The sequence below is a fragment of the Chiloscyllium plagiosum genome, chromosome 34 (genome assembly GCF_004010195.1).
Source record: "Chiloscyllium plagiosum isolate BGI_BamShark_2017 chromosome 34, ASM401019v2, whole genome shotgun sequence".
Lineage (NCBI taxonomy): Eukaryota > Metazoa > Chordata > Chondrichthyes > Orectolobiformes > Hemiscylliidae > Chiloscyllium > Chiloscyllium plagiosum.
This window is the reverse complement of record NC_057743.1, coordinates 28831414-28849227: the sequence shown is the minus strand read 5'-3', so window position 1 is coordinate 28849227 and position 17814 is coordinate 28831414. Positions and strand designations below refer to the sequence as shown.

Genomic DNA, 17814 nt, shown 5'->3' with positions numbered 1-17814 from the left:
TGAAGCTTGGGGCAGCTGCTGCCAAGGCGCAGTGGGGAAAGACCACCGTGTAACATCTGCCTGCCTAAAGAAGAACAGGGGGCCCGCGCAGTCATTTGGTCTCTGCTGACGCCTCAGCTAAAAATGTAATCGTACAGACCTGTAAATAGGAATGATTACTCCTGTTTTCGGTATGCAAACAAATGGAATGTTTACATATGTATGGCATGTCCAGTTGTACAGATTATCAAAGTATTTTATGAATAAAGTATATTTTTGAAATTAAAAAAAACTTCCTCAGGTGACCAATCAGAGCAAGATTGTCCCTGTTTTGAGAGAGAATCAGTGAATAGCTGCCATTTCAATCAAAATTCTCCTGGATATATTTTAAGAATTTTGCTTCTTCAAAACCTTTCACACTATAACAAGTCAATGTTGGGGAAGTTGAAATCCCCTTCTATCACTAACCTATTTTTTAAATAGTTCTCTGAAATTTGCCTACATATATGCTTGTCCGTTTCTCGAACTGTTAGGGGGTTATAGTAGACTCCCAATTATGTGATGTGCCTTTTTGGTTTTTATGTTCTAATCCATATGGCTTCATTTGAGGAGTCCTTTAAGATGTCATTCCTCCTTAATGCTGTAATTGTTTCTTTGATCAATATTGTCCTTTTACTTCTTTCCACCTCGCCTGAAGACCCTATTTCCTCCCCTATATGTTTAGCTGTCAATCCTGTCCCGCCCTCAACTCATCTGCCTTATTCATCTTTGCATTAAAATACCATCCAACCTTGCTAAATTTCCTTGTGCATTAAACAGCCTGCAATTTCTATTTGCTGTCTCTTTTGTTCAATATTAAGCAAAAGGTTGGCTGTACCAGGTCCATGTGAAGTATTTGACTAATTTGAATGGTGATTGGTATTTTGAATTGCCCAGGAAATGAATTTGATTCCCCAAAGCAGACTGAAAAAGTGATGCTTTGTTCAGAGACCATACTGTGCCTACCTTTGTTTTTAAGCATTGCTTCAGTGTCTTTTTTTCATCCTTACAGAGATGTAATAAAAAGAATTGACCAATCGGAATTTGAGGGCTTTGAATATATTAATCCTTTACTGATGTCATCGGAGGAAACGGTATGAACGAGCTACATTTGAAAAGTGGGACTGTTCCACCTTGTTTGTCAAAGGTTGACTTCAGTGAGCTGTGGACTCAACTTCAACTCTCCAGTTGATGACTTTTTCCTAATTTACCTGCATGCAAGGTTATTGGATCTGGTGCAAGTTTTCCAAGAGTACTGCAAACCATGGTGACTGCTGCTGAGCAATGAAAGTTATTTCGGTGGCAAACTTCCACAAATAGCCACAGTTCCTCCTTATTTCCTGGACATTGATTCGACTGGCATCTTGTTAGTAAAGGGACGGCTACCTGATCTGTGCCTGCTTCCATGAAGGAATATTTTCTTTTCATTCCCTCAAAACAAGGAATTGTATGATGGCTTCTGTGAAGGAACTTGGAGACACTGCAATTTTCTCTCTCTCTCTCTCTCTCTTTATAAGTAGACATTCGGAAGTTTGACCTCAAGAAAGAATGTACTATACTGTATTAGGAACAGTAGTATGGGTAACTACACCTTAAACTGTCATTGCCTTTGGACAACTGGCTAATGTGATTTATAAACCACTGACTCTAACCTATACAGAAGCAATAATGAACAAAAAAAAGTGTTTATTGGATAATAATATACACTTGGATTAATCTGATGTAACATTGTGCAGTGGAGATCTAATCCAGAAATATTTTTATTAGTTGCTGAATCACAATTTCTCCTTAATTGCTGCTATATTATATAATGCCATGGAACATCTGGACTTCAATCAAAATTCACTTTTTATCTTATTGAATATGCAATAGTGTGACACAGCTGTACCTGATTTGTATTCATGATCATTCATAGTTTTTTTTAGAGCTGCATTGTAGATTACAACTAAAACTATACTCGAACATGTTTTTTTAGCTGTTTTTTAGACTTAGCCAAACATTAGTTGGAACTGTTTTCCATTTAGTTCTGTGATTGAGAGAATGGAATTTGTCACTTGTAAAGAAATACAGAACATAGTAGCTCATGTCTTTATATTGAAAAAAGTAAATTAAGCATGATAAAAGGGGATGTGTTAGAAATGGTTACCCTGCTTTATTCTGTATTTTAAAAGCTTCAAGTAGTGTAGACCATCCTTTAAACCTTGAATTTATGTCGCAACTAATGCCAAATTAGTGGGCACTTGGAAGGTTGATCTGAACCCCTAATTTCTAGATTTCTGGCTGCCAACAAAAAAAAAAGCAATTTTAATTTTATAGACAATGTCTTGTCCTATGAAGTGACACATTAATTTTATTCCAGCATCACAAACTAAATTTATTTCAACATCAGCTTTTTTTCTACATTGCCATCAAAATCTACATTTAGTAGACTTATGTACAGTTCACTTTTATATTGAAAAATAGCCTGTAATGCAGAAATTAGGGTATTCCCATGTATGGATTCCAAAGATTTGTTTTGAGACAGTAAAGTGCCTAAATAAGTTTTCTGAACGGGTCAGATTTGTACTCTTAAAGATTAGTTATCACCAGAATCCAGGATAATGATCTACAGAGATATAGGAAAGAATAAAATATTAGGACTGTTGGTAGTGGAATTGCGACAACAATGTACATACTTTACTTGTTAAGTTATTTTTGATGTGATTCAATCAGCTTCTAAAAAGAGAGGGTGGTAGCCCTGCATCATATGTGCATTATTTTATGGCATTGCATTCTCCATTTTTCTGCCCAAGCCTTAAGAATAAAATAAGCTATTGTTTTAATTGGTAAATAGCTGGTTAGTTTGAGTATTCTGGATTATAAAAGCATCTAATTTTTACTATGTGGAAATTATGAATTTAATTTGTTTTATTGTGGGTTGAAGCTTGCTGCCTCAACTACTCAATGCTGGGTGTAATAATCTCATAGAAGTTGTTGATATTTGTCTGTTAATTGCATATATTTTCTCTCTCCCTCATTTGCTCAAGTTTTATTTTTACATTCCACTGACAAACTATTGCACAATTAAAGGAAATATTCCCAAGGCTGGAAAATCCTATACCAAAATCATAAAATATTGTGCAATATGCAGCAGATCCATGAATAACAGAAACAAGACAATACTCTAGGTGAATGGTTTACATCCAAAATTCCAACCTTCATTTCTAGATTTGCATTTCTGTTCTTAACAAATCTGCAAATTTCTACTTTAAAAAAAGTGAACAGAAGCCTTGTTTTAAGCCTGCTTGAATGCACTTTGCTCAAACCCTAAACCTAGACTTCTGGAATTGGATCAAATTACTGCATATGCTTTCACCCACTCCTTTATTTACATCAAATGATCCATGGCATTATATATAATAGCTGGCACTGCACAGATCTTAGCCAGTCAGATCTCCAGCATTACCTAATATTAAGCCAGCTTCCAATTTTGATTGTCTATATAAAGATTGAAGTGTAAAGCAGTGGTTTCTTTCTGTTGCCAAATTCACTACCATTTGCAAGTTCATTCTTCTCCATTTTTGCTATGTAAGTGTGTGTGTGTGTGTGTCATTGAGACTGATTATATTGTGCTGAGGGGAAAAAATTATATTTTAAGTATTCCATTTTTTAAAATTTGAATATTATGAAGTATGTGATCAAAATATGTGCTAATATCTTTCCATGGTCAGGCTAAATGGATATATAATCTCCAAAGGCAATATCAATAAAAGAGTGAAATTGTTCAGTTTTCAAGTAGAGCAAATACTGAAAAGAATGTTTGATCCTTACTTCTCTTTTTAATGACTAAAAATACAAATAACAAACAAGCACAGAGTCAAGGCTACTTGGACTTCAAATTCCATTGAGTTTTTTTTGTTAAAATAGAAAATACTGGAAATGCACAAAGTCAAGTCAGCATTTGAAAGAGAGGCAGATTACTATTTCAGGTAGAACCCCTTAGTTTGTGAAATAATTACCTTTTCTGGCAAAGATCATCAACCATAAGGTCATCTCCAATATGAAACTGGGGATAGACTATCAGCAAAATGGTTAAACATTGTACCAAGTATCTGATTGGCTGACATATTTATAGAAACCTATATCACTTCAAGTCTCCCATTAATTCTGCCAAATTGTGATTTGTATTCTCAAATAAATTTTCTTCCCCCAACCATGTCTTTTCATCCCATCCAGCTGAGAACAATCGCAACTGGTCAATTTACTCCAACAAACACATACAAATCTGTTGTTACTTCAGTAAAATAATGCTAACATTGACATTGCCAAGAATAAAGCATCACTGGGTTCATTTCATGAAATATGTGCACTTTATATTTTACCATCTAAGAAAATCAAATCCAAATGCTGCACTCGGGCATTTCCCCCATCCTGAAATTCAAACATTTGTGAGAGAGGACAATGGTATTAAAAGATCTGCAACAAAATGTCCAGTGACAGAAGCTAGGTGTGATTGTATAATAATATATTTAATGTGTAATCCAGTTCAGCTATAGAACAGTTGAACTGTTACTGTTTATTAGAGGAATTAAAACTTCAGTAAAATGTATTTCATAGCCATTTATTTAAAAGTAAAAATCTAAGCACAAAAGGTTGCCCTCTTTAGCCCATTCTTTCTGCCTCTTTGCTGGCTCCATTCCAAAATTATCTGCATCGCATTAATTAATGTATATATTTAATATACATGATTGTGTTTTTTAAAAATTATACCTTTTTCCCCCTCAATCACCCACAATTTATTTGATCATTAGATGCTGCTTTTTTCCCAATGCCCCCATTTGCTTATATGCCTGTATTTTTTTCTAAATATTACTCTTAAAAGCTCATCTGAACTATTTTACTGCTATTATGATCTATTTTGCTGTCCTTAAATTGTTTCATATACCACTTAAATCTGTACGTGTCCATTTACTAGTGATCAATCATCATAACAAATAGGCAAAATATTTGGGGAGACGGTTTGAAATGAAGGAGAATTGTTGCAAAAAAATTAATAACCTGCAACTTGGTTTGTCCCAAACCACCTGTTTACATTTCATTTTGGAGAATTCCTAATTTGTAACCTGTGTACAGAATATTTTGTATGGTGAATTGCAATGAGAGATTCTGCCTGCGGAAGAATAAATCAGTTTAGTCTGACCTATTAACAATCTAATACAATTCTGGTGCAAATGTACAGTGGTCTAACTTTGATTAGTCCTTAATGAAAAATTAGAGCTAATTTAATGATTGTAAAATAGTGAGATGTTCATTGTAGTTATTTTGTACATGGCAGTTGATTTATGGGTGTGAATTGTACTGTTCTTGCCTATTCTCATAAAAAAAAGCCAATTTTAAAAAATTGTGTTCCACTCGAGGCGAATTTTTACTGTATAGGACTTGTTCAAATCAGTCTACAACACCAGTTAAGATATAGGACTAGCCTTGCACATTTGAATTAAACACTTGATTGAAAGTATAATAATTTATTCAATACAGTATTTAGTTTGCGCTTTGTGTATGGTATATTGCCAGGTTCTTTAAATATTATTTAAATGGTCTCAGTATTTTGATATTCATAGATACTGCAACTTCAGGAAGAGTCAGAGGAGATGGAATTAGCTGAAACTTTGCAAGGAGCAGTGCTTTTCAAGTTGGTTTCTACAACAATTTGTGGATTCTTCAAAAAGAATTTCTAGAACAACAAGAATAAATAAATGAAATCAAATCCTTGGACTTTGTATCAGCAAGGAATTCCTTATGTTTGTTATTCATCATTCAGATCCAGATAAACATTTTTTTCAGGCAATATTGCATTTGATTCAGAACTGCAAACAGAGGGAGAGAGGAATCTAAATGAAGAAGTTAAATCTTGAATTTGTTCCAGTCCATCAACATCTGAAAAGACTCTGAAAGTGTATTTACCCCATGCAAGATAAATTTTGCCAAACTCCACCCAGTGCGTTGTCTTGTTGGTGGATCACAGATTGGCCCGAGAATGTTGAGATTTACCTGCTCCAGTCCAGTCAGAACTTTGAAACTTTCACCCACACATTTGTTCCCTCTTTTTTAAGATATGAATTAACTTTAAATTCAGCATTTCCGTTTTTAATCCAAACTTGTATAAGTATCAAGTTACTCCTTACTACTTCATTTGGAAAGTAAGGAGGCATGGGATACAGGGAAACCTGTCTGGATACAGCATTGGCTGGCCCACACAAGACAGAGTAGTCATAGACAGAAAGTATTCAGCCTGGAGCTCGGTGACCAGTGGTGTTCCGCAGGGATCGGCTCTGGGACCTCTGTTCTCTATGATTTTTACTAATGACTTGGATGAGGAACTGGAAAGATGGGTTAGTAAGTGTGCCAATGACACTAAGGTTGGTGGAGGTTGCAACGAAACATTGACAGGATGCAGAACTGGCCTGATTAAGTGACAGATGGAGTTCAATTTGGAAAAGTGTGAAGTCACTCACTTAGGAAGGTTGAATTTGAATGCAGAATGCAAAATGTAGGGTTAAAAGCAAAATTCTTTGATAGTGTGGAGGAACAGAGGGATTTTGGGATCCACGTCCACAGATCCCACAAAGTTACCACCCAAGTTGATAGGGTTTTAAGAAGGTGTATGGTGTGTTGGCTTTATTAGCAGGGTATTGAGTTTTAAGAGCCACGAGATTATGCTGCCGCTCTATATAGTCCTGGTTAGACCACACTTGGAATATTGTGTTCAGTTCTGGTTGCCTCATTCTAGGAAAGATGTGGAAGCTTTAGAAAGCTGCAGAGGAGATTTGCTAAGATGCTGCCTGGACTGGAGGGCATGTCTTATGAAGAAATGTTGAGGGAACTAGGGCTTTTCTCGATGGAGTAAAGAAGGATGTGAGGTGATGTGATAGGGGTGTACAAGATGATGAGGGGCAAAGATAAAGTGGAAAGCCAGAGACTTTTTCCCAGCACGGAAATATCTATCGCAAGGGGGCATAATTTTAAGGTAACTGGAGGAAGGTTTATGGAATGCAGTGCTAGCAGTGGTAGTAGAGTCAGATACATTAGGGACATTTAAGCGACTCTCGAATAGGCATGTGGAAGTTTGTGCAGTGGAAGGTATGTAGTTTGATCTGATCTTAGAGTAGGACAGAAGGCCGGTACAATAGCGAGGGCCGAAGGGCCTGTACTGTGCTGTACTGTTCTATGTTGGCCAGTGTAAAACTCAGGATAATCGTCTGCCAACTTCTACTCAGACAGATGACAAGCAATGCATGTTTGAGTGTCTCTGGTGTTTCCTGTTGAACCACAGTTATGGCTGGGAAATTTGCCAAGGATTTTCAAAACAGAACAAGAAAAAAAAACTGGCTCCAGAGACTCAACAATTTTCTCCAAATGTCTGATTGAGTAGCTAGCTATGAGAAAAGCTAACAAGAGGCAATGACCTAAACACTCATTCAATATCTAAACTCTTTTGGCTAAGGAGAATGATGATGATTTTTTTTTTGTAGTAATTTGAGAGCAATGAAAATTGTTCCAGATTTATCACTCCGAACAAACAATGGAAAACAATACCCTATCATTACATGTTGTATGGAGTCCAATATGACAGGCACTGTTAAGAATGGCCTAGTCCACACTAAGTAATCTAATCTAATCAAAGAATGAATCATGAGATTACAAAATGACCAAGAGACTAGATCATAAAAAAAACACATTGCTGAGAAGTGATAAGCCTTTCACCAAAGCTCCATACTTTTATCTTAATTTCTTGCCAATTCTCATTTTGCATAATTACCTTTATCATATGCTCCAACAGGAAATCCACTAAATTTGAAAGATTTACGATCACAACTTTCAAGAGAATTATACCTGACAATGTCACAGACACCACTATCACTATTCCTGGATTTATCCTGGTTTCACCAGAACAGACCCTGCAGAGATGGAGGCACAGTGGATACAGTCAGAAAAGATTTGCCCTGGGAGCCTCAACATTGACTCTGGACCAAATGAATTCTCATGTATTCAGGTTAAACATGGGCAAGGAAATTGACTGCTGAATACCATGTACTATTCTCCCTTAGCTGATGAAAATGTGCTCCTCCATGCTGAACAACACAGAGGAAGATTGAAGGTAGCAAGGTCATAAAATGTGCTCTGGATGGGGAGTTCCAATTTCAGCAGCACAACTGATCAAACAGGTCCGGTTCTAAAGGACATAGCTGCTAAACTGGGTATACAGCATGTGGTGAGGGAACAAAAAGGAAAATTCATACCACTGGCCTCATCCTTACCAATCTACTGGCTCCAAATGCATCTGTTCGTGTTAGTTTTGATAAAACGACAAACATACTGTCCTTGTGAAGACGAAGTCACACCTTCATGTTCAGAATATGCTCTGTCATCCTGTGTGTCACGGATCTTGCTAAATGGACAGACTTTGAACAGATCTAGCACCTTAAGATTTGGGTACCCTGAGGTACTGGGCCATCAACAGCAGCAGAGTGGAATTCCAGAACAATCTGCAACCTCATGACCATACACATCCCCATTCAACCATTACCATCAAACCAAGAGCAGCATCAGGCATACCCAAAAATTAGGTGACAACCTGGTGAAATTACCAAAAAGGACTACTTGCATGCCAAAAGCATAAGCAGCAAATGAAGACAGAGCTAAGTGATCCCACAACCAAAGGATTAGATCTGAGCTGCAGTCCTGCCACATCCAATCATGGCTGATGGTTGACACTTAAACAACTCTCTGGAGGAGGTGATTCCACAAATATCCCCATCCACAATGATGGAGAAGTCTAAAACAAAAGTGAAAAGGATAAGGCTGAAGCGTTTGTATCAAGTTTCAGCCAGAAGTACCAAGTGGATGATCTATCTTGGCTCTTCCAGTGGTCCCCAACATTACAGACACCAGTCTACAGCCAATTTGATTCACTCCTTGGGATGTCAAGCTCAAGATGTCCATTCTAAAAATGGACACACTTTTTAAAGTTATATGTTTAATAGTGTACAGATTTCTTCATTGAGGCTTAAACTGGATATTCCCTCAACTTAAAGCTGAAATAAACATAAAAAGTTATTTTAGATGTAAAATGAAGGAGCCTGAAAGTGGAACCCTTGAAAAATGTGCTCCTCCAATTTTTAAACTTGTATATCTTGCTTGAGATTAACCTTTCGACAACAATCCTGATCACAAAAGGTAAGCACTTCAGTTTAATAAATTGGTCACCCCAAAATATTCACTATTTACATATTACAGATCAGTTTATTCGTTTCAGAAATGCTATCCAATCAGTAACTTAGTAATATGGCTCATCCCACTATTGAGACGACTTGGTCATTTCAGATATGGATATGGTAAAGGAGCAATAATACATCCAACAAGCTCTATGTTATGGCATGTCAAATCATCCAGGGATCCCTTATTTGCCAAGAACCTCTTTGAGAAATACCCTTTATACTCGTATATAGGTTGATCTCATGCATAGGTCGACCCCTTATTTTTGACCAAAAGGTCTCATATTTTCCATATATCTAGTGTATAAGTTGACCCTACTATATCACGTTATAAACATCTTACACAGGAACCTATATGTTCCCATTAACCCACTTAAATGAAATCATATTCATTCATTCATATCGGTAACTCTACTCATCACTCTTTGTTTACTGTTTTGCATCTCCATTCATTCATAACTCTACTTAACTGACTAACACGAGGGGTCATTGTTTTAAGCTGGTTGGAGGAAAGTATAGAGGGGATGTCAGAGGCGGGTTCTTTACACAGAGAGTTGTGAGAGTATGGAATGCGTTGCCAGCAGCAGTTGTGGAGGCAGGGTCATTGGGGACATTTAAGAGACTCCTGGACATGCATATGGTCACAGAAATTTGAGGGTGCATACACGAGGATCAGTGGTCGGCACAACATCGTGGGCTGAAGGGCCTGTTCTGTGTTGTACTGTTCTATGTTCTACTTACCGCACTTGGTTTACTACAGCACGTTTTGATTCATCATTCAGACTGGTATTATGTCTATTGGTACTTATCACACTTTGTTCACCAAACATCCAAATGTTATTATCTTTAAAAAGTCAATCATGTTATTTGTGCCACTGTATCTGAATAAACATGAGATGATATATTAGCTACATACTGGGTGGGTATATCTTTATATCTTTAATTCTTTGACAAATTTTTAACATACAAGAGTAAATGGGAGGGAACAGAAAAATTTGGTGGGAAAATTCAAGACACTTACACATTCGGAATTTAATAAATGTTCCATTTTAAGTGTGCCATTATACCAGGCCATGACAATGTTGAACAGTATGATTTTGCAGGATTCAATGAATCTTTGACATGTTAAATTTTCGTACCGTTCTCTTGCTTTTATCTGGTAATTACCTTTACCGTAATTCATTGTGTTTTACTTCTTTACCCGGAATTTTAAAGTTATGCAATCAATCAAATCAACTTGTGCTAATAATATAGTACTTCAAACTGGAGCATGAATTTCAGCCCCTCAAAACTTGTGCCCGTATATTAGTCGACCCTATAAATTGAACTTTTAAAAATAGTCTTAAAAATTCAACCTATACATGAGTATATACAGTATGCATGTGTAGACAGGACATGTGTAAGTGAGCCTTCCTGCAGAAAATAGTCTGACAACAATCTATTGTAGCAGATAAATATGACAAATGGGCACATATACTGGAGGATACAGGTACCCAGTAAGGAGTCATTATTTTCAGAAGATGGAGTTATTATAGTATTAAAAATTGCAGATTTTGCTAAGCAAGCAATCAAGCGTGAAAAGATTCAATCAACCTCTTCAAGGATGTTATGAAACACCAATAAGGTTTAACTTTATTGCAGAAACTCAGTCATGACTTATACCGACTTTCTGGCCCACAGTGGAGAAACTACCACTGCATCATAAAGACCTTGCAAAAAAAAGTAAGTATATGCTAACAGTAAATATCTAAAGTAAAGGGCATTCTACCCTTATCCAAAACAATTATATGTTGAAAATAACACTTGGATGATCAATAGTTAGAAATAACTAACAACTAAAATGTGCTGAATAGTTAGGCAGTTCTTATAATCAAAGATGTGTAAATGCAAAGGAAAATGGAATATCACCACAAATGCAATCTGCGCTTTATTTATCGATCCTTTGCATTGTGTACAAGCTGTTTTAACATGGTGCTCTTTTGTCCAAGTAATTACCATATCACATCTTCTGTGCTTTCAGAGAGGCATTTGGCGAGATGGTTATCGACTTCCAACACAGTGAATCTGAAAAAAAAAACATTCTCTACTCAGTGCAACTCAGGAAAATTAACTCCAATTCTTGAACTGTGTGCAATATGAGGGATACAAGTTAAACGAAGTAAATAGCTAAGTATGGAACTCTTCTTTGTCTCAGCACTGCCCCGAAAGGAAAATGCAAGTTCAGGACTTTTATTTAAGTTTGTATAACAAATTAGAGGTTGGTTTAACTTTATTGCAGAAACTCAGTCACGAAACAGAAATAACATTGGTACTCTATTTTCAGGAGGGGGAACCAATTCCTGGCGTGCTTCAGGAATTTTACCAAATCACAATCAAATTTATTTCCATAAAGTATGCATCACTATTCCATAATTATCAGGCAGCAATTATTTATCATTTTGACTCCAGACAAACTGAAAGTTGTTATAATTTACATGGAGGAACTAGTTGTTCAAGGAATATCTGGCACTTGCAACAGTGTCCCCAGCTAGTCAGCAACTTTGAGAGATCAGGGGAAAAAAAACACAATAAAGTTTGACTATCTGAAAGACAAAGTGAAAGTTATAATTTTTTAACCAGCAAGTTCAGACATGTAATAACACATCTCTGTGGCAGCTGGGTTAAAAAGTTCTATATCAATCAAGCTGTTCATCTAATGTTCTCTGTAGTTGGAGATATTGTAGCAATATCAATCTCGATTGTTTGTACAATGAAAAAGCTTAAGGACGATTGATTAGGACAATGTAGCAGTGAAACCTTTTAGTCCCAATAAAATTGAAATCATCGTCCAGGAGGCAGTCTCTCTTAGTTATTAATTTCAGCTGCAACCATGATGTAAAAAGAATTGAAGCTGCATCAGTGAAATGAAGTACTTTTTTTAGAAAGTACTTAAAAACAAAAAAAAGTTAGCCTGCTTTGGTCATAAGATGGTCAAAAACAATTTGATTTTCTTCTCAGATAGCTGTGGATGTATATTTTATGATTATGCAGTGGCCCTTGCTGGATAGGATGCAAATATATGGTTTTCAGCTTAGCCCTGGTGTCAACTGATAACAGGCCAGCTAATATGTAATGTGGTTGATTAAGCTAGGAGTTTCTGTGAAACCGTACCCTTGCAAAGAAATAACTCCTCCAGAAAAACAATGGTGAAAAGCTTAAAAATACTTGTCAGTCTTTATACATGTAGACTATATAAACAGAATGTTGTCGGAGCATAGGAACAGGAGGAGGCCATTCAGCCCCTCAAGCCTGTTCCATCTTCAATGAGATCACGGCTGATCTCTGGCCTAACTCCATATACCTGCTTTTGGCCCATATCCCTTAATACCTTTGCTTAACAAAAAAAATTACCTATCTCACATTTAAAATTACTGATCCTGCATCCATTGCCATTTAGAGTCATAGAGTCAGAGTCATACAGCATGGAAAAAGACCCGTGAGTCAAACTTGTCCATGCCGACCAAGTTTCTCAAACTAAATTAGCCCCACCTGCTTGCATTTGGCCCAGATCCATCCAAAGCTTTCCTATTCCTATACCTATCCAAAGGTCATTTAAATGTTGTAACAGTACCTGCATCTATCATTTCCTCTGGCAGTTTACTCCACACAAACCAATCTCTGTGGAGAAAGTTGTCCTGCTGGACGCTTTTAAATCTTTCTCCTCTCAATCTTAAAAATATGCCCCCTAGTTTGAACAACCCACCCTAGGGAAAAGACCTTTGCTATTCACCTTATACATGCCCCTTGTGATTTTATAAACCTCTATAAAGGTCACCATTCAACCTCCTTCGCTCCAGTGAAAATAATCCCAGCCTACATAGCCCATCCTACTAGACAGTTCCAAACATCTACTGCCCTTTGTGTGTAGAATTGCTTTCTAACATCTCTTCTAAATGATTTGCCACTAATTTGCACCCTAGTTCTAGAATCACCAACCAGTGGAAATATTTATCATTATCTTTTCCTATTAATATCTTGAAAACTTCAATCAGATCACCCCTTAACCATCTAAATTCTAGAGAAAACAGACCTAACTTGTGTATTCTCTCCTCATAACATAACCTTTGAAGTCAAATATTATTCTTGTTGCATTCTCTCTAACACTTATATTCTTCCAAAGGTATGGTGTCCAATCTATTCACAGGACTCCAAATGGGGTATAATTAGGGTTTCTAAAACTGGAGCATAACTTCTGCAGGAGAAAGTGAGGACTGCAGATGCTGGAGATCAGGGCTGAAAATGTGTTGCTGGAAAAGCGCAGCAGGTCCGGCAGCATCCAGGGAACAGGAGAATCGAACAGGAGAATCGGGCATAAGCCCTTAAGGGCTTATGCCCGAAACGTCGATTCTCCTGTTCCCTGGATGCTGCCTGACCTGCTGCGTTTTTCCAGCAACACATTTTCAGCCCATAACTTCTGCATCCTTGTACTGCAGTCCTCTAGAATAAAAAGGCCAGCATTCTATTAGCTTTCTTGATTATTTTCTGTGACATTTTAAAGATTGTGCATCTGAACCTCCAAGTCTCTTTGGACACCCATTATACTTAATTTCATACCATCTAGGAAGTATGCTGATCTATCCCTTCTCAGTCCAAAATAAGTAAACTCACACTTGCTTATGTTGAACTCCATATGCCACATTTTTGTCCATTCACTTAAAGTATCAATATCCCTCTGTAATTTTATATTATCATTTACACTGTCCATAATGCTGTCTAACTTTATGCCATCAGCAAATTTGGATAAATTCAATGCCACTATCCAAGTCTTTTAATAATGTCACATTCAATTCCACAGAAAAGAAAGCCATTCAGCTCTAATGCCAATTGGAACTCTGCTCTAATTTCATAGGACTTTCAATGTTATTTTTTCTCTCCAGGTCTTCTTGACTGATTGATTAGCTTTATTAACTGCTTCAGTTAACAGAAGCCTATATTCTAAGATCACTGAAAATCTCCTTGTAATTCCTCCCCTCTTATGCTCATGCCCAAACCAATAGCCAGTGGAATTTGTTTTTGCTACTTATCTTCTCAAATTATTTGTACATTTTGAATCTATATTATGCCTGCTTCAGTGATTGCAGAACTAGATTTTTTTTGAAGGCTGCAATCATAACCACATCCCTTCATCTGACTCCAACCTAATAAGTTTACAATGCACTATTTGCATAACTAATATCTTTCTATAAAGAGGTCAGTGTGGCAGTCCTGTGTATGTGTACACACTAAACGTCTGTTTGCACACACAACAACTTGATGGAAATATGGTATACCTAAACATGCCACTACTGTTCGCTTTTACAGCTATATCCTATTTACAGTTAGTAATCATACCTTGGAGACACAGCAATGTATTTTTTTTTCTTTCTGGCTTAATACTGGTGAAGGGAAGCATCTGGTAGAAAACTCAATCCTGATAAATGTTTAGTGACCTTAAATGAACTTTCTGCCAATTTACTGTGAGAAGGTGCTGCATCCAGCTCAGAGAACAACAGTTTCTGTGCATTGGAAAGTCATGTAAAAGTGTGGTAATAATCAAAAGTTGAAAAATGCATCATAAAAATGTACACTTATCATTACTGATCAGAAGTTTGATAAAGATTATGCCTCATCTAATTATTGGAAAGATCTACAAAATTGTTCCCATCCAGTGCTAAGTTAGCATCCTCAGAGTCATACAATTGCATGGCCACTTAGTGTCTCACTTTAAGCATCCATCCATCAGGTATGAACCCAGACAGGGAATTCCCACAAGTTGCTCAACCATGGGAGATGCAACACACACCCAATTCTATTGTTTGATTACATTCAAGTCGAGATTTCTAGTCTGCAAACATGTGGAAACTCGGGCTGATGTCAAGCTCCTCATTTATAGAGACACAAAATCAAAGCTGTGAAGTTACTGGTGTTAAGATTTAAACTGATTAAATTACAGATTACATAGTTCTCTCTGTGATTCAAAGACTAATGGAAAACAAATCAGTAGAAAAGCTATGTTTGAAGACTTCTAACTCAAGTTGTGTTTCTGTCTGTATAACTCTGTTTCTTTTGTTTCTGTTCAGTAATAAAAGTACCCATTGGCACTACTAGAAAATGAGGGAGTATTTTCGGAATCCTGGAGAATATTTTCTCTCCAAACTGCTATCAGATTGACTGTTAATCCATCTAGCTGCCATTTGTGGAATCTTGCCGCATACAAATTGGCTGCTACTTTTAACTACAAAACAGTCATTGTATTTGAAAGTAATTTACTGAATGTGAAGTACATGAAAATATTTCTGACAAGCAAGACAATAGGTTTCCAGTACCACATTCATTTTGCTGACATTGTGGAAAAATGAATAATGTTAACTTTAAAATGCTGAACGGGAAGCAGAGGATCAAAAGAGACAAAAGAAAGAACATAAAACTATACTGAAAAAAACATGACGCAAAATGTTGAAGAGAACAGACTAGAAAAGGAATATATGCAGTAAATATTACACATACTGCGTTAGATGTAGTATCACAAGGAAACAATTACTATTTACTTATAATTCTCAACAGTAATATTGGAGAGAGAAGAATACATTTGTGGTGTGAGCCAGAAAAAAGGAATGGGGTCTTTTTTTAGTGCAACTTTGCCTTTTTTCATGATTGGCAGCACACTCTGGTAGCAACTAAGTATTGCTATGAAGTGGGTAATGATAACCTCTACGGATTACAGGGCTGCAATTCACTCATAGGGAGGGCATCAGATGACAACATTACACCACTGAAATTTTTGAGATTTAAAGAAAGAGATATGTATACATTACAAAATGAAAGATAGGAAAAATAATAGAGAAAACAAGAGTTAGAGAAATTGATCTATTCTTTTATCAGAAACCTTATGTTCCAACAATTTTAACATCTTCAGTACTTATAACTGTCTGTTACAAGACAGTATAATGTCACTTCTTAAAGGCAAGTCAGATTAAGCACATAATGTATTTCTGCTTCTACTGAGAAAAATACCCACAGTAAATAAATATTCATGTACAGAATAACAACCCAAAGAACTCCACAAATGGTGTTTCAAATAAGCGATCAGAGGAGTTGAACACCCCATGTCCATTCCTTGTTTTTTGCTAAATGTAGGGTTCCCAGCAGAGCCAAGGAGAGAAATCATGGACACTGATCTTTCTTGGGTTTCCAGGCCCCTTTATCCACCCCTGCTTTCAATCCTCAACAACTTCTATTAAGTACCTTCACAATATTCTTTAGAGTCTATAAAATAGAACAGTACAGCACAAAGGTCATTCAGCCCATTGACACTGCACCTACCCCTTTCCCTTTTCTCCAATTTTTTAACACTAACTTGATATCAGCCACACAAACGGGGAGGGAGTGCATTACAAATCTTAACCATTCGTTTCTGAGAACAGCTATTATTTATTCTGTTTAAAAACTTCATAATTTTATACATCTCCATCAAATCCCCTCGGGCATATTGACTCTAGGAAGAATAACCTTAACTTCTCCATAAACTCTCATCCCTGGAGCCTTCTTTGTAGATTTCCTCTGAATCTCTGCACACTCAACAAAATGTTGATGTATTTGTACTCAATGCTTGCCTTGTGTGTACAGCCATAACTTTACAAGACACCACAGCATTTAAATTGGCACATGACAACAGGCATAAGTCAGCAACAACAGTTTCTTCTCCCAAAATAACTAGCAGATATTTTTATACAGAAAATACCATCACCTTAAAAACACCTTCTGCAGATTAGTAAAGTCATACCATTTCCTGCTGGAACATTCCAAGCAATTAACATAGATCTCACCTTAAATTCAAATGTAAATTGATATACTGTTCAATGTAAAAGCATTTACTAGATATTCCTCATGCAGTTGCTACTGAAAATTTGTAGCCTTCAGTTAGATTTCACATTCATTTATAAGGAATTGATTACTTTGGTGATTTCAAGATTTGCTGACTCCCAGTTGGTTCATTATTTTTTTCATACATTTAAAATTAGTCTCTATCATGTGCAGGATCCTTTTCCCCTCCATCTTGTAGACGTATTCTATCTCCATTGGATCTTCCAATCCCATTTGCAACCTCCTTCTCAACCCCCTTCGCTCCCTTGCACACTCCTCCTTTCCCAAGACTCCCAACCCTACAATGCAGCCATTTCCTTTTCAACCATGTTTTCCCCTTGCAGCCTGCTCCTTCCTCCTCATACTGCTTACAACTTCCTTCTCCCTGCCATCCCCATCACTGACAACAGGCAGCATTCCCACGACTCAATGGATTATAATCTCTGGACCTGGCTCCTGGCAAGGTCAAAACAATGACTGCAGATGCTAGAAACCAGATTCTGGATTAGTGGTGCTGGAAGAGCATAGCAGTTCAGGCAGCAGCCAAAGAGCTTCGAAATCGACGTTTCGGGCAAAAGCCCTTCATCAGGAACCCGAGGCCTGGGGCTGGCAATCTGCCCATGACCCAGCTCCCTGTGGCAATGCTAGCAGCCAGCCCAGG

At 37.0% G+C, this 17814-nt stretch overlaps 2 protein-coding genes across 5 annotated transcripts in view; one reads left to right on the top strand and one right to left on the bottom strand.

Moving 5' to 3' along the window:
• prkcz (protein kinase C, zeta) overlaps window positions 1–5677 on the top strand; it is a 413579-nt gene extending 407902 nt beyond the window's left edge. For all 3 annotated transcript variants that reach the window (XM_043676028.1, XM_043676026.1, XM_043676025.1), the window contains exon 18: window positions 1031–5677. In XM_043676028.1, coding sequence (XP_043531963.1) covers window positions 1031–1118 — 88 coding nt within the window. In that variant the 3' untranslated portion in view covers window positions 1119–5677. The remainder of the gene's footprint in view (window positions 1–1030) is intronic.
• A 5199-nt stretch (window positions 5678–10876) lies between these two features.
• The window catches only part of si:ch73-70k4.1, a 30782-nt gene continuing 23844 nt past the window's right edge, over window positions 10877–17814 (bottom strand). For both annotated transcript variants that reach the window (XM_043676023.1, XM_043676024.1), the window contains exon 4: window positions 10877–11336. In XM_043676023.1, the coding sequence (XP_043531958.1) occupies window positions 11264–11336 (73 nt within the window). In that variant the 3' untranslated portion in view covers window positions 10877–11263. The remainder of the gene's footprint in view (window positions 11337–17814) is intronic.